This window comes from Brachyistius frenatus, unplaced genomic scaffold (assembly GCF_029030835.1).
Source record: "Brachyistius frenatus isolate BFR_SWC_R1_liver_20210118 unplaced genomic scaffold, ASM2903083v1 Contig_43, whole genome shotgun sequence".
In the NCBI taxonomy this organism is placed as follows: domain Eukaryota; kingdom Metazoa; phylum Chordata; class Actinopteri; family Embiotocidae; genus Brachyistius; species Brachyistius frenatus.
In genome coordinates this window covers 1,936,129-1,954,051 of record NW_027210642.1, presented here as the reverse complement: position 1 = coordinate 1,954,051, position 17,923 = coordinate 1,936,129, and the positions used below count along the sequence as shown (strand labels likewise).

The window sequence follows — 17,923 nt, the reverse complement described above, 5'->3', positions numbered from 1 at the left end:
CAGCCACTGGGCTACCTGTCACAGTGGTATATGGCACAGACAGAGACGCATCTTTTAGTGCTTTATATTTTTGCTTAATTTTCATAAGATGGAAACATTAATGGGATTTATTTTTTTTTTTTTTCCGTTTTGAGCTTTTTTTTTTAAATTGAAGTACAATTTTAGGATGGACAACCAGCACTTTGTCGCGAAGGATCCATCTGGAGAGCTTTTACGCATCGCATATCTTGGAGCTTCGCTACAGATCACAGCATAGAAGGACATAAAACATCCACGGAGTGTTTTCTGAACCGCGCACTGCGTGTGGACCCTACAATGAAGTATGGACCGGTGGTTCTTACGGCGGGGTTCACAGGTTTGCTCAGTTTTAGCCTCCTCGCTATTGCAATTGGGACTGACTACTGGTACATAATCGATGTAAATAAACCCAACTACACAAAGTCAGAGGAGCTGAGTTCACATTCTGGACTGTGGAAAATTAATGAAGGTATGTCAAACTTCAGTCAACATATTTATGAGCTGTTATCGGAGGGTATAAATCTTAACACCATAGATTGAACTGTGAAAAAAAAAATTGCAGCACTAATTTTTTCACAAGAACTTTGGTCCTGATACCCGCCAAGGAAAATGTAAGGAGCATTATCATTTATTTATTAACTTCTTTGTAATTCAGGCGTCCTGACTTGTGATATACCAGCACTATCTATTCTTAATAAGACAAAATATTAAAAAATCGATCCATTGTGGGTTACATGCTGCTAAGATTACTGCCATGTTTGGTGATGGATCATGTCTCTGGTGTTGCTACTTCACCGTGTAACGGCAGCAGTCCTTGATTCAATCAGTCCAGTGTAAGTGCTCTGGAGAACCCAGGGGAAACAGAAAATGCTTGCAGTGAATTTTAGTTTAGTACACGGCTGCACAGAGGCAGGGATAGACCCCTGTCTGGGCTCTTGGCTTGGAGAAGTAAATGCAAAAAATGGGTTCAAGATTCACTTAAATTCAATTCAATTAAAAATGCACTTTTCGTGCAGTGAATGTATAAAAAAACAAAAAACAGATTGCATACATATATCTTGGATAATTTGCAACTTGCAACTTTTAAACCTCACATCTGTATCAGCCTCTGCACACAGCTGCAGGCGAACATTCTGATGGCTGTTTCAGATACAGCTGAAATATAATGTGCCTGTAGACTGCACACCTTGGGGTCCAATTCATAGCTGGTGGTGCCCACAATTCACACAATAAATGATGACTAGTGAGACAACATGGGGCTCTTCACTGTGCTCACCAGCAACACACGGGCAATATACAACACACACTCAAAGAGATTATTGGTGAGAAACATGAGACGTGTGTCAAACAGACCTACTTTCATTGATGTGATTTGGCAGTCTTATGGTTATTTAATATAGTATGAAAATGTTCTTTACTACATTAGCTTAAAATCCATATGTGTTTGGTCTCTAAGACCAATTTTGTAACATTCACAGCTCTGTCACCGGTCCTGTCATGTGTAGTAACCTTTTCTTTTGACATTTTCAGGAGCAAACAAGAGTTCAGTCATCCCCTCTTTCACAGCAAATATGTCCAGCCTGTCAGAGGCAGAAAGGGACCTTCTTGGTGAGTGGGTTTGTTTATCACATGACAACAGACTTACTAATTAATGTTGATTTTATAATAGTAAGACAGCACAATAGGTCTATGCAATGATCTACAGGTCTGGCTAGTTGCCCAAAAACATTATATTGACAGACAATGACATCTAGAGGACAAACAACGAGCTAACATGGACAAAGGTTAGCTGTGCAGCTTTTGCAAACAAAATTTTGCTTTTCTTAAATCCTAAATCGGATGAAAGTGTCTTCAGGGGTTTTCAAGAACATTTCCTGTTCACAACATTGACAATGAAATACACCAATAAACTGTCTGCTGTGACCGAGTCTATTTCAAGCAGGAGTCTGGTAGTGGATTTCCACACCCTGCTGACATTGGGAATAACAACCAATGGCTCTCTGGATTGTAGAAATCAATCTGAAAATCTCAGTTTTAGTAAATGGTTACTCTCAGCAGTAATGCAGCTCACTTGTAGCTCCTTTGTATTTGTGTTATTGTACATGTACTTGAGTGCCTATGTGTGTTTGCAGGCTTGCACAAAGTGGTGGTAATCCTACTGCCCCTCAGCCTCGTACTGCTGGTGTTGGGCTGGATCTTTGGACTCGTCAGCTCATTGGCCTGCAGTACCAAGTTGCTGGCTGCATCATCATCGTACTTTCTCCTCTGCAGTAAGTCCACACAAGGTGGTATTGCTTTTTCTGAGCCTCCAGCATGATGTGTGCTTTGCGTTTGGAATGGTTCGAAGCATATCATTTGCTTGGATACATCAGTGTGTCAGAAAAAGTACGTTGGCGAGACAAATCGTAGCTACAGGTGTGTGTGTGTGTGTGTGTGTGTGTGTGTGTGTGTGTGTGTGTGCGTGCGTGTGCGTGTGCGTGTGTGTGTGTGTGTGTGTGTGTGTGGTTGTGCTAGCTACGCTTACGTACCTTGAAAACTGTACTTTTGCTGCTCTTATCTGATTCACTTCTGACTCACTGCTGTCAGCCCCTTTACAAATAAGCTGTATGGTTGAGCAGGCTGATGGCTGATGAGAAAAGAGTGATTAAAGTCGTGTAAATATTATATCTTGCAAATGATTGGAGAAGACTGTTATAGGTCTAATCTGCAGCTACATATTAAATATCTGTGCGGACATAAAAAATCTTTAATTGAGTCAAGTTCGGTAATGATCTTTTTGCTCACATTGCTCTGAGCGGGGATGGAGATGGGGACTTTATGGCAGAAAAAAGGACATAAGGACCAAAGCATGTTTTAGACTGGCACGAGTCTTGCAACACTTCCGTCTCGTTCTTCAATGTGTTTGTCAGATTTTTTTGCATGATTGACACAAGACATTCAGATGCAATTAGTGCTGCGAGAGGTTTGCTCTCACAGGAAGTCCCACCTGCTAAATCACATTTGACATGCCACCATAGAACGGTGTGCATAAACAATAGTTTAATGCAAGGGTTTTACTGATAACCATTTTTTTCTAAGTGCTTTCCAATCCGATTTGCATAAAATAAATCACAAGTGCAAGTCTGATTACGTTAAAATCAGGTTCAGGCGGAACATGATTTTGGACACCCTAGCACCAGACATTCGCAGTGTGAATTTTGAAATAAGTAACATTATTGATCACAGCATGCCAATTGATTGCCGATCACAGTAAGGTGGCACAAAATTGCAGAGGAGCCTGTTGTTGATTGAGAGATTCAGTCGGACGTGCTCTTTGAATCTTCAGTGAACTCTTTCTTGTGTCATTCTTTGTCGCTATAAAATAACAATTAATTAGACATTGAATGTATATAAATGGACAGCCGATTATGTAAATCATATTAGACAAAATGTTATTCTGATGGAGAATCAAATTATAAACAAACATTGCCCTAAAATTCGATTTGTTATGGTCATGCCCTTGAGATAATTTACATCACTGAGTATAAAAAAAGACTACCAACCTTTTTGATGAGATTGAGTCCTCTTTGAGTAAAAATGTCCTTGGTTTGATATATGCTGTAAGGTGACATGAACTGCTAGTTCCTTAAAAGAGGACATGCTTTCGTCAGCGACACTGCAACACAAAGATGTTTTGTTTTTTTCCTTGTGAAATGTTCAGCTGGTGAGCACTCCCAATAAATATATAATCAGAGAATGCATTTGATTATGTCTGACCTCAAAAGGAATGAGTTCAAATCTCTATTTGTGTAAGACTGAGGGTAAATGCATGAATCTGTCACACAAGTAGAAGGCTTATTATATACCGCGCCATCTCTGCTGACATGGCCAACCTCCCATGTCACACAGAAGAGACGGCTAATTTCATGCTTTGCACTAAACATCCTGTCCACATCTCTACATCGAAAGACCTGCAAGCACTTTTAAACCCCCCCCTTCAGCGAAGGTCAGCAGAAAAGGGGTAATGGAGTTCTGTGTTTTGATCTGCCTTTTTCCTTTGTATGGAATGCATTAATACAATTGTGTTCATGTATTTTGATATATGTGTCAATAGGTCTTTGTTACATTACTGTTGAATTCCATCTCTCTGGACTTTGAACAGGCTTCTGTGAATATTTCTTCTGGTAAACTGATATTTCCATCATGGACAATCTATACTGATTTGTTTCAACCCGATATTGGATATAGGGTTAGGAAAAGATCATAGTTCGGGTTTAAATAAATCATTTTATGTCGGTAATGTTATGAAAATCAGGTAAATTACTTAATGTATATTGGCCCACCTTTGTGGTAATTCTTATGCAAGATATTTCATCTGTCTTTTTGGAAACACAAGAAATGCAAAACAAAAAACATTAGAGACTTCACCCTTACACCACAAGCTCCTCCTGTGGAATATGAGCAGATCCAATTTGAAGAAAACATACTGTAATAATATGCAATTGACAGTTAAAATTGTCAATGATTTCATATTATAATACTTGTTGGATGTAACAGGTCCAACAAGTTATTTTTCCCACAAGTTATTTCAGTGTTGTTAGCTAAAGTCGCTCCTTCTTATTCGTTTTCTTGTGGTCCACCTGAAAATAATCCCATTATTAATTAGAAAATGAGCCTCAAAAAGCCATGTTTTTGGGGGCCTGTCTGTTTGATTGACAGGCCTGTGGTGCAGTCAGGTTACGGCTATCGGTGGGCGGAACTGAGTATTATCGTGTTTCCAATAAGATTGAATCAGATCCACCGCTTGCTCCCCAGCAGCTCGTCCAAATATGGTCACTGCTGGATCCAAACCACACCGAACTACCAAGACGGCAACGACCTGTATCCAAACTCGAGGCCCCATAACGGCCATTCACAAAACCAGTGGGTGATGTCACTGTTGGTTGCTGCTTGGTTAAAATCGGAAAGATTTTGTCTTTCAAGTGGTGCTATCTATCTGTCTGTCCATCAACAGGTATTGTCACTCTTACTGGGGTCAGCATCTACATCAAATACTCAAACCAGGCCATGGAGGAGTTCCAGCGGACTGTGTCCCCAGAGAACCTCCTCTACGTGGACGTGTCGTTCGGCTGGTCGTTGGCCGCGGCCTGGCTCTCCTACAGCCTGGAGGTGGCAACCGGTCTGCTGCTCATGCTGGCTGCCAGAATAACTCAAAGGAAGGGGCATTATGACTCCGGTGTAGCCATTGCCATGTTATAGGTTGGCACATTCTGGTGCCTGAGTGAAACTTTATAATATCATTTTTTTTTTTAAATTGTAGTTATTATTTATTCATGGGAACTGAAGGTCAAGGCGAAGAAAATTAAATGTAGCCTACTACAAGCAGGCTTTTTATATGACTGCAAGCATAAACACAGAGACGCTGAATAAATGATGCTGTTGGACATCTGTTCGTCATTGTTTTCACTGGCTCATTGTGATGCCTGCTGCCTTTCATCCTCTTAGCATCGTTTTTCTGTCCGAGTCCAAAATAATGTCGTAAATGTGAATATAAAAGCAGGGTAATTACTGCAGAGCATGTTTGTTGTTTTCTTTGAATGTATTTATGCAGCTCGTTTCAGCCTTGTTGCCACAATCCAGCTCATACCAATAATTATTGTATTACAAACACAATTCTGTATGATTATTTTTAATTCAGCATAATGTTGTTTTTTTTTTTGTGAGCTGTGTCTAGAAAAATGTCCGTAATTTACTGAGAGCAGCTTGAATTTTGACCCAAGTGCCCTACAATATGAACGCCGGCAAAACAAGCAGTTAAGTTGTGTGGGCTAATTTGCTTTTGTGATGAATGCTCTGTAGGGCTTTTTGACTTGAAAACACCTCCAGTATCTCCTGTGCACCCATATGTTTTACTGGATTTAAATTTGGTTTGCATCAGTGGTTTAGACTATTTCATTCAAGTGAAAGCATTGCTGATTCTGCAGGAAGAAACCACCAGGCAATGAAGTGTAGAGAACTCGATTATAGCACACAGTAAGAGGTGGTATAGCTTTTAATCTTTCATCTGTGTCAATTTGCATTTCCCACCCCTTGAAAAAGTAATTGGCATTGAGTCGATTGAGAAGCTTAATCAATATTGTCTGTTGATCATTAGATTTTCAGAGTACCATCTTAAATGTTAGTTTATGCCTCTTGCTTACAAACGTCTGTGCTTAATCTGCTAGTAAATGCATTCATCTTGGAAACAGGGCTGAAGATAAGTGCACTCTTGGGGATGCTGGAAGCTGTTTTCAGCAGTGCAGAATATGTGCATTCTGCCACCTTTACTGTAGTTAATGAGTCAACATTGTAATACTCGTTCTTTGTTCTTCTCTCTGTGTGAGTAAATTGAGCAGTCTGAAAATACAGCATTTAGCACTTGGTGTAAGATTGATTGTGTTATCTTTTTACAAGCCCTGATTATCTTTTTTATAACCTAACAGCTTGACTCTTTATTGTTAGCTGTGTCAAAAAATAAGTGAAACATCAATCCAGCTGTAGAGTGAGTAGATGCTCTAAGTAGGCAATAGAAAAAGAAACCAATGATCTGTGACAAAGTAAAATTAATTTTGTGGGACAATAAGATCATCAAATGTATCATGAACCAGTACATATGTAAGTGTTATGTTTTAGCCTCTAAAAAGCAGATTAAAGCCCATGGATTTAGAGTCAAATGTTTAAACATCACTTATGCACTGTTTATATCGTCTTTTAAATTCTATCTACAGCATTCTTCTACGTCTTGCAGCCACCAGACATGTGAAGACACATTCCTTTAGTCAAATTGGAAATCCTCCTGGCTCTGATTGTTATTGAAGCACACCAGGGATGAAGCAGGCAGCAAGGAAATTGTGTAAAGAAGGGCCAGAAAAATTCTCCGAATTAAAAAAAAATGTCTGAGAAATACTTGCTGTTTATAAAAGTTACATTAATTCATGTGCAAAGTATTTTTGGACACTTAAACCACCAAGTATTTTGCTTTGACTATAAAAAAAAAAGGTGAGAAAGTGCCTAGATATTTTATTGGCACATTCCTACCGATGCTTAGCCTGGCTACTCCTACCTTTTGCTCACAGCTTAAAGTCTTTGCTATGATTATAGTCTGGACACCTTGTTCGCAGCCATTCTGAAGGGCAGACCAATCAGTGCAATGACAATGAAGTCAAGCGTTTTTTTCTTAATGTAGTTTCAACAATGTTGGCGATGGCGCACAACACACATGAAATAGTGGTCAATGCTGATTGGTTATGGGCTGCTCCAAAAGTTTCAATATTAATCCGAGGTCTATGGCCATTAGGATGCAATGATGGGAAGCAATCCCCACTGAACCAGACCCTATATATTCATGTCGTCAATTTGGATCTGTTACCACCAGGCTATAGTAGCAAGGCAATGTAAATGATTCAGGTTCCAAAGCATCCAAAAATAGATTTTTGTAATATAAAGTGCATTTAAAATAAAATATGGTATGTTCAAACAAGCGTGAGTTTGACAGGCGGATTGGCGTCAGCATTGAAGCAGGCACGGTACCAGGCCGTTTTGTTTAAGAGGGAGCTGAGTCGAAAGGCGAAGCTTTCAATTTACCTGTCAATCTACATTCCGACACTCACCTATTGTCATGAGCGCTGGGTAGTGAACAAAAGAACGAGATGAGAGTTACAAGCGGCTGAAATTAGTTTTCGCCTTGGAGATAGGGTAAGGAACTCCAACATCCGTCAAAAGGAGTCAGCTGCGGTGGCCACCTGCTCGCCTCCCACTGGAGGTTTTCCGGGCACCCCCAACTGGTAGGAGACCCAGGGGCACTTCCAGAACATGCTGCAGGGATTATATGTTTCATCTAGCATGGGAACGCCTCGAGATCTCCCAGGATGAGCTCTAAAATGTTGTTGGGAATAGGGAAGTCTGGGCAGGTAGCTTGACCTGCTGCCACTGCAACCTGATCCTGGGAAACTCCACAGTACTCATCAAACTGGTTATCCTCTAATACTAGCGGCCTCTCTTAGACATAAGTATACCGGACAATAATTCTTGTCCACTGGCTGTTTTCATGATCTCCCTGTCACACAAAGAGCAATGGAAAAATGCAAAAATCTAGAATTAACGCCTCGCGGTTGTATGCCTCCACCAACCAGTGAGGTCACAATTTACATCCATGTTTGTCCAGACTCAAAGGCATTCCTGAGATATTATGTTTACAACCATTGGACGGAAAGATGGACAACAGGAAAAAAAAATACCTCCAGCCACAGCTGTTGCCGGCACAGGGACAAAAAAAGGAAAAGTGTTGGCCACAACGTGAGATACTATTTTGTCTAATACTGTCATAAGTGGAATTTTCAACCCCAAGATGTAGACCTGCACTAAACACACATTTGAATTGTGCTGCACAAGCACTGTAATGGGAAAATAAAGGCAACTGTCTTTACTAAGGTTGCTCATGCGTGAGACAGATTTTGAAGCATTAAAAGGTGTGCTTGTGTTTGCCTAAATGTGATTTGCAACATGACTTACTGTGCATCAGCAATCAAAATACAAACCATGAAACATAGTGTCCACTCAGCTGTTTGCGTGGCAGCGACTGACTCAGTAATCCTGTCTCAGATGGTATAGAGAGGAAAGAGCTATAAAATTAGCACCAAAGTACAGTCGCTCAGTCTTGCAGCCCTCGTCGTTATATTAGGCCTTCTGAAATCCCACTTTTATGGAACATAATATTTCAATCCACTCTGGCATGAGAACACTAAAGTTGGTGCAAAGCCATTACTCTTTGGTGTGTGCCCTTGTCCTTGACAGAGTGCAGTAATTTGGACTTAGACAACCTCTAGCCTCTCAGTTTCAAGAATTTATCTATTTAACCAGAGCTACTTCTTTGATCAAAATCTTGTCTCAAGCAGCTGTTTGCCAAAACTCCCACATATGTTGTCAATCAATTCATTTATAAATCAGTGGTCTTGTAGTGTGAGATGGCCTTGAGTTGTCTCTGAAATTTGTTGTCAGTCTTGAACTTTTGCACTGTCCATGGTGCCAAGTTTAATTTAGCTTTTAGCTTTCATGTACGATTGCCCAAACACTCAAATATAAACACTCACAGTACAAGATATACTGTATATTTTAGAGGAATAAAACATCAACTGAGGGAAGGGTTAAAAATCATGTTTTAGAAATGACGGAATTAGCCGAATAACATGAACCAAACAACTTCATCTATAGATTTTCTCTGCTGAATAAAATATTGCTTTCTTTCTGTCATATTTTATTATCATGAACAAGCCACTAACTCTAATAGTACAGAAAAGTTAATACATCCCTGCCTCAAGGGGCAACAATCATACTGATTCTCATGCTGAGAAGGGTATTGGTCTTGTGAGGAGCCACGTTAAACATTGATGGGGAGCCCTTGACTGAAAACACACTCAGGAACAGCACAATGAAAAAAGGCTGTGTGTATTTGTATTCCTGAGCCAAGACTCTGTTTTGATATCAAACAATTCTTTAATGAAAGGCTCTTAACCACACTGAAGTATAATTTGGAGGAAATTGTCAGAAAATAACTGACCCCTGAAGAGTGAACTCAAAATAATTCACATTAGCAGCCTTCAAATCTAAAAGATCACTCATTTAGGAATCTATTATATCACTTAAACTATATGATATCTCTAATTCTTAATGATTCCTGTGATGGATTCTGCTCATTTCATCCTATTTTCACACCCTCTCCTGCTATAGCAGCAAGAGTTCAAGGTTCTGATTCATTGATTAATTATCCAACACTTTCAGCTGCACATTTTGATTCCCTTCATCTTTCTTCCCTTTGTGGTAGCTGCTTATACATGTAATCTATTTGGAGACCTTCTCCACATCACATTGCTTCACTCTAGCGGCAGTATTGAGGGATGTATAAAGCTGAAGTCTCAGGATTGAGTGGTCTCATACACCAAGGAGGGACTCAATCCCTGGAGGAACGTGACAAAGATGTGTTTGCCCTTACATAGGAACCAACTGAAAAGGTAATTAGACCTGTCCCTTGTTCTGTGAGCAACACTAGTGATGGGATCATTCCAGAAATTCAAATGCTATGGATCTTATTTTCATTTATTTCCTCCAATGAAAATATACTCTCTTCAGGTGAGTGATGGAATAGTAGGGGCAGGTCACACAAGGACAAGTTTGTAAATTATGCGTCACACAGGCACGCAGATGCACAAATACTCATAAATACTAAATGGAAATGATTAGAGTCAGAACCACTGACAAACTGGGCTGGGGACCTGAGAAATGACTTCAATTCATATTTATGACGTGTGACATGACTGAATTTTTCCAGTTTTACCCAGTACAATGCTGACAGTTTGTCCGGCAAGTATTATAACTGTAGCATTGCCACACAGATTCCATGTTTCATTACTCAATCAAATCTCACAGTGGATTAAAACAACGAGCTTAATATTACTTCTTTTTAGGGTGAGCAACGTTTGAGTAACGTCATATTAGTGCAGCCACAGAACTTAAAGTAATAGTGCATTTATCTGGCACTGCATGAACAGGGCACAGTTCTGTATTGTTTTAATTGTACTTGTTTGTTTGGTTTATTTCCAATTATCAAATATAAAATGTATTGATGCATTTGCAATCCCAAATTGTAGAGGAACGTGTCCAATGTCACTTATCGAAGACAACAAACCATCCATCAAAAGACGATGTGAAAGAAGCCAAAAACATGAGCACTCACCCCGAAGTAAAGTTTTTATGGAGGAATATTATAATACATTCCTTAATAACATCAGAGAGAGCACAAAAATAGTTACTGATGATGAATTAATTAGTGATGAGTCAGCGGTTCCTCATTCATGCCACTCAAAGTCAATCAGGACTTGAATGTGATGGTTATTTCGTCCAGAAATATATATGAACTCATTATAATGTAATTATTTGTTAATCTTCCAGTCTGTTGTCTAAGACCTCATCATTATCTACTGTATAGTCCTCTAATCAGAGTATTCAGAAGCTCCTAATTAATTCTAACAGAATTCTAAGATATTTAATTCGAAATATGCTTATTCTAGATAACATTGTATAAATGAAATAATAAGATGTCCGAGAAAAAAGATGGTCTGGCAGCTTTGAAAAGACAAGGTTTCCTTGCTACTTCACGTAACGATTATCATGAAGAGAATTGAGTGCCTCTTTGCCTTGCTTTATTTTGATAATTTCCTGAACAATATACTGTATCAATTTTCCCAGCTGAGAGGAAAGACAACTCAAAGGCTTCCTGGTGGGTTTGCAAGTTTGTAAAGAGAAACAGAATAATGCAGCTACACTGGAAAGTATCATTTCAGATCAAAAAAACGTAGAGAAAGAGGATAATGAATGGTAGGGTGACTCACATACAGTTTACCCCTCTCTGAGCAGACTAGTCCCACTTCCTGTTGATGAAGGCTCAATATTGTCAGCAAAGACAATTGAGGGGGAACAGGAAGAGCAGGGCATAAATGGCTTTATTTTTCCTCCACCTTTGCCACCCTCTCCCTTCACATTCACTGCCAACACAGGGTTTATTTCAGCAGACAAAGGCAAATTGTTCCCGCTGAAGCCACGTGTATTCTTATCTCCACAGTGCAGCTTCCTTCACAGCGCAACCAAACTGGAGGCAAACACAGTCCGTGAGAGGCTAATAAGGTTAAATGAAGCCAACAAATGATGCAAAGAGGCCACACGGTATATTGTCAGTGAGAAACAGGCTTCATGTCCCCCACTACCCAGATATATGATGCAGGGCAGCTGCAGCAGCTGTAATGGCATCATGCCTTCCAGAGACACGGCAACCCAATAAACCATGATACACATGGCCTCTAATTTGATTCGAGACACCACCTGAATCTAAACGCCATTTTCTGCCTAGGCTTCAAACCTACAAAGCCAAAAGGACTTCTTTCTAAATCTCTGGGTCTGTGTGGAAGCCCCTGGAATAAATCACTCCCGTCGATGCTGCGATTAAATCCCACTGTTTTGCAGGCAGGCTGTGAAAGGCAGCCAGAAGCTTGCGAATGATGGCACATTTAAAAATAAGAAATGTTGCGTTTTGTCCAGATTGTCTAGCTGCAAAGATTTTTAGCACAAATCCTGCAGCATTATTGCTTCATAACAACATCTTTCCTCTGTTACAGGTCACACCTGAATCCACATACATCACTTAAAATTAAAAAAAAAAAAAAAAAAAAAAAAAAATACATAGTATAAACTGGTATTAACTAATATTTTAGACACTGCAAAAGGTTCATATTATTGTATAAATCACCCCTAAATGATAATAATGTTTCAAAAGCCTATGACAAACAGCATGTAGCAGACGGTTGCCTGTTTACACATCCACGAGGGCAACATTAGCATTGATTTGGAGTTGTGTTCCTGGAAACTAAACTAATTAAGTTCAATAGTCACTATGTCTCTCTGATGGTTTTGTGCTTCACCAGCTCCTAAGGGACAAACATGATTCTTTAAGTGGCTAAATTCTCCAATACGTTCACCTAACTAAAGCCATTATTAACTTGGTCCCTATTAAGTGTCACTCTGCTGTTTGGTGCTGGCAAAGGCAAAACCAAAACAACGTGCTAAAACGAGCCATAACTCTCCACAGAGCCGAAACGAAAGCTATGCTATGAGCTCCACCTCGAACATAATCGTACGACCGATTGCCTAAAATTGTATGGTTTTAAAGAGTCTATACACACACTAGACGATACACCGTTCATTAGGACCGTGTATCATTTAAAAATTTGGATATTGGTAGCGAACACTTGACTTTCAAACAGATTTCTGAGTGATACTTTTTTTCAATACCAATTCTACAAAATCATTTTAAGAAAAAATGAAATTACTTTACACATTCTGAGACAACATTTCTGTCGATATAATTAACAGATGTTAATTGAGAGACACCCGCATGCAAGCTGTATGTTATAATTTAACGATGTCCTCAAACGCTGTAATGGCTAGCTGGTTACTGACCGAGGAGCATTCAGTTACTCCAGCGAACCCAACTCTGACACTTATGAGGCCAACAGTCGATTAATAGTCGAGTAGTTCAGAGTGAATTTCAAATCGTATTTTTCCAGTTGTGTTTAAACGTAGCAGTCGTTATGTGTTTAAAAACAAAAAAAATTACAATTCTGTACCAAATGACATGGCAGTTTTTTATATTAGATGGTACCAAAGCAATTCAGTCAGTGCTATACAAATATTGAAGTTGGGTACGCAGCTCTAGTAGTTAATCTCAGCAATCCCTCTTGGATTCATCCTGTAGGCACCATGGACATCTGCCAAATTCACAAAAATCTATCTAATATTTGACATTTGTAACGCACTAAAAGGTTGACCAACAAACCAACGCTGCTAAAAATGGCTTAAAAGGGAAACAGAACATCAAAATCAAAATTTATGTAGAAATGTACAGAGCTCAAGTGCATCTGCTGTACATAACTATAACATTTACAGTAATAAACTCTGAAAATGTAGCAATTGCCTGTAAACAAACATAAATAATAAATAAATAAATGTGCCCTTGTGGTTTCCTTGTGATAAACAGGAGCCTGCTCGAGCTCTATCTCAAACTCATTATGTATGCAGAGCGAGCCAACAGGGGAGTAATTAATCAACCAGATGGACACACGATGTCTATAACCGTCGCACTGATCCATTATCGTGGGGGTGGTATCCCATCATCCACTAGGTGTCGGCATTTCACCATTTTCTGTACAGACACTTGACCCAGAATTTCCCACTGGTCTTAAAATGATGTCATCTTTTGGCTTTTTTTCATTAATATTATTTAGGGAATTTACAACTGTTAAATTAAAGTAGATTTACAGTGGTGCAGATTACACTGAAATTAAATACATCTGATTACATTTTTCTTTCTTATTTTCACATATCCAAACAATAAAAACTCAACATACTGAATGTAACCCAATTACACATTGAAAGTGTTGTTACCATATAAAAAAAAAGACTTTAATTAAACAATTAAAAATGTCAAAGTGAAGCTGTGTCCTGTGTCCTGTGTCCTCCACTCCTACAGTTTGTCCAATGTTGTGAAGGCATCTATTACAAGCTGTTCTGCATACCGGTCATTAAATTACTCCTGGGTGGCTGTGAGGTGACACGTGTCATGTAAGGAAATTCAAATAGCACCGGGCTTCCAGTAAGGCTTAGCGAGGTGTGTGTCTTGGCACAGTTTCCTGCTTTTCTATTCTATTACAGTAAGGACCAGCACCCAGTCTGGTGGCTGCAGTTTGGTAAGAGTTTCTTCCAGTAAAATCTAAAGAAAAACACTTCTTATCTGGAACCAGAAATCTTTGCATTAATAACGACGAGCTCCTTACCTTTTGCATGTGCATTTAGAAAATAGTCACAGCAGAAAACTAGCCTGACAGATGCAGAAACTTTTGAACTATCAACCATCTGTACACTTTCCTACTTCCACACATTTTTTTTTATTTTGAAATGTTTATCAGCTTGCATTCAAAGTTCCCTGAAGTCATTTTCTTTGCGTGCTTTCATGATAATGACTTTGAAACCTGACACTTTTGAACAGGAATCTGTTGTCTTAAAGGTTCAGGTTTGTGCAGTCTTTTTGTGCAGATGCTTTGGGGGGAAAAAAGCAGACTGGGGTTTTACTTTGGGAAGATGTTGTTGTCCATGTTGCATGGGAGAAAAATTCCTTTGTTTAGTGTTGAATGCCTTTTTGACCCATTTTGATCTTTTCATGTGGTGTCAAGACAAAGGCCCCCATTATGGTCTTTTTTTTGCTGTGTGCAGGGAGAACAGCATCTTTCTCTCAAAACCGATCTGAGTCATTTACTTTTATGGTACACAAACAAACACTGATGCAGTGTTTCCAAGAACTCATTTCCATTTACTCATCTACCATCGGTTCACTGCTACATCTGCTGGGGCCCAATTCGGATCTAGCGGCATCAGTTTGGCGCAGCTGAGATGTATGAGCTAATTCCAGTAGACGTACTCCTCATGCCAAAACCAACACGTGCTGTGGGATGGTCTTCATGTGCCCTTTGCCATCTTAATCCAGTCTGCCTTTGCCATTTACCATCAGTGCGTGGTCTGCCCCAATGTGATAAAACAAAGGAGCCAAAACTGCTCGCCGTAAAGTTCGTGGTACCACATGCCTCTCAGAGATGAAGCAAAAGTCAAGTCAAGACCGGAAAGGCCCACATGAGCTCACTGGTAGTGTTCTGCCAGCCCCGCTGCCCTCCACACACACCAGACCTCCATGGAACCCCTCCCCCTCCTCCCGTCTGCTTTCTCTGTCTTCCAATGAAAACAGACAAGAGTTTGGATTTGGGTTGAGTAGTCGTAAGTTTTATTCAAATTTATGCAATGCCCCAGCCAGGTGTTAAAGAAATATGAATCTTAAAATACAAAACGTTTATTTTTCCACCACCTCTTTCCACACATCTGGCCAATCTCTTTCTCAGCTCTTATTACTCCTTTCTCTTTTCTTATTCATTCTCCCTCCCTCTCCAAATATGCCTGACCTGAATTCTACATTGTCTTTGTCTGTAGAGAAATAACAAGTTGGAGGTCACAAGGCAGACGAATAGAGATAGTTGCTTTGAGTGCGGAGCAGTCTGTCGGCCAACTCTTTTATGAGTAAAGTTTAATAGTAGAGGTTACATCAGGCTTTGCACACATAACTACCAATCCCTCACTGACACACACTTTCATTCCAGCCAGTGAGACAGATGCAAAAGCATGCTTTCGCAGAGCCTGTATTTGTTAAGGTAATGATTAGCCACTATCTGGATTTCTGTTAAATCCATCCTAACACAGCAGGAACTTGTCATTTGCCGATAGTGCTGCCAAACATCAGACCAGTTCTTTTCTGGTTACCAAGAAAGAGGAAGCAGTTGAGCAAATAATTTATGTTGTGTCACAGATGAAATTTTAACAAAGCGCTCCTTATAAAGCATATAATACAAAAGGGTAAATGAGTCACGTGAATTACAGCCACAACTGTGCAAACTCGTTGATCATGAATTAAACAAAAATGTGGTTGACAGAATATATCCCCTGAAAATCAGTTGCCGAATAAAGGGTTTTTCTGAAGAAGTCTGTAAACAGGGGCATAGCCCTGTTGAGCACAATTCATTGTTTTGTTTACGTTAATGACAATGTCTTAACTGATACTTGCTGTTTTTCAGGTAGGGATTGTTAACTTTTTGTACTTTATATTTACCTGGCAAGTGTAGTAACGAGTTACTTTCAGATTTTACACAAACATGATTCAGGTGTACAGTTAAAATTAGCTCCACCTCAACCCACTAAAACAGAAATACTTGTGCAAATGAATGGATAATACAATGGGGAGCTATAATTAGTGCTTTTGTATGAGCGCTCTTAACCTTTGATCCACTTCACTGAAAATATTTCTGTACTTTTATTTATTTTTATTTTTTTTGCTATGAAGGGGTTTTACAAGGCTGTACTTTTGCTTAAACCCTTTCACTTTCAGGCTAAAAAGCTTCAATTAAGACTGCAGTGCACCTTTTTTCAAAATAAGTTATTTGAAAAAGAAGATTTATTTTTAACATTAAAAGTGCTGAGAAAAAGTTTTCCATCACTTCACAGCCTCTTCCACCGTGGGACAAAAACAAACTGTGACGCTCAAATGTCAATTGGATTGCCTTAATAACATATGAGGAGGAAGAATGGGTTGGAGGAGAGCATGATAACAAATTTGCTTATAATTCATACGTCAGTGAGATAGACCTGTCTCTTTGAGGACAAGCTGCACTTAAACAGCACATGGGATGCAGGGCTTCCTCCCTTTGAATAAATGATCAGAATACTTTTGCCACTACCGCCTGATATACAGTTCATTTTTAAGTTTACGTCATGCCTATGAAGACAGATAAGGCGAGAGCTCTACAACCAAAAGCCACGCCATGGAATGGATAGCAACTTCTCATGAATTCAGATAAAACATGATCACACACTTAAATTCCCCTTTAACTTCCCTTCCACATAACGTGGAAAAAGTTCACCCTATGATCTCTATTCTGAGCAACGCAGTCAGCGTTTGATCACTGCACTCTACCTTTACAGTATTTCATTGGCTTGTCTGAAGCCTCAGGGGAGTGTGTGCTGAAAACTCCAAGACAGTCGAGGCTGTTTGGGCCTTGAGGAGGTTTTACACAACAGGTCACCTCATAAATCACCCCATTGTATGCTGACTGGTTCTGGTAGTTGATTGTTTTTGTTTGTGTGTGTCTGTATACCATTAAAACTAGGCAAAATGTAACAAATACACACTCCTTAAAGCCCACAGATTCGGAAGAAGTGTCTCTCCAAACACGTTGCTGCTTCTACATTCCTCGTTCATCTTTTCTGCTTCAGCTTTTGTCATGTCTTCAATTTGTCATTAAAGAACTTAAACTACTTTCTGTTGCAGCACAAAGGGTATCATGACATATCGGACAGCCCCTGGAGACAAAAGTTTTTTTTTTTTTTTTTTTTAAGCCCAATTATTTTTTTGCGATGGAGCTGCCATCCAGACAAAAAAAAAAACAAAAAAAAGTGGTATGTATGGACCCAGGACAGAGTTTTGTACTTTATTGCTATCTTCAGCCCAGGGATAGTAACAAAAATGTGTCAACATGACAGAGAGAGACAGAGAGAAAGGATGTGTTTGTTAGTGAGTAGATTAAAAATGAAAGTGTCTCTCCCTGGCCTCGCTGCTGTCATCTGATCCACTCGTGCAGCCGTCTGCACACACTATGGCATTACCTCAGATCAGAGGAGCTTGGGTTTCTCAGAGTGGACATCAGGCAGGACAAATGGAGTCTGGCCCCATTCATTGTTCAACGGTAGC

General features: G+C 39.6%; 2 protein-coding genes across 4 annotated transcripts in view; one reads left to right on the top strand and one right to left on the bottom strand.

Annotated features, from left to right (window-relative positions):
- LOC138623400 (cytohesin-1) overlaps positions 1-17,923 on the bottom strand; it is a 149,695-nt gene that overhangs the window by 55,870 nt on the left and 75,902 nt on the right. The gene's annotated exons all lie outside the window — the stretch shown is intronic.
- On the top strand, positions 89-6,419 carry LOC138623296 (transmembrane protein 235). The gene is made up of 4 exons (XM_069702730.1): positions 89-487; positions 1,549-1,626; positions 2,151-2,288; positions 5,012-6,419. Exons 1-4 carry the CDS (start codon positions 316-318, stop codon positions 5,254-5,256), a joined length of 633 nt encoding a protein of 210 aa, XP_069558831.1. The 5' UTR covers positions 89-315; the 3' UTR covers positions 5,257-6,419.

What these genes read in the sequence shown, in the direction of transcription:
- LOC138623296 (XM_069702730.1), top strand. Translation starts at nt 316, where the DNA reads ATGAAGTATGGACCGGTGGTTCTTACGGCGGGGTTCACAGGTTTGCTC. An exon ending in ACTGTGGAAAATTAATGAAG is followed by an intron (nt 488 to 1,548) that starts GTATGTCAAACT and finishes TGACATTTTCAG; the next exon opens with GAGCAAACAAGAGTTCAGTC. An exon ending in ATCGTACTTTCTCCTCTGCA is followed by an intron (nt 2,289 to 5,011) that starts GTAAGTCCACAC and finishes GTCCATCAACAG; the next exon opens with GTATTGTCACTCTTACTGGG.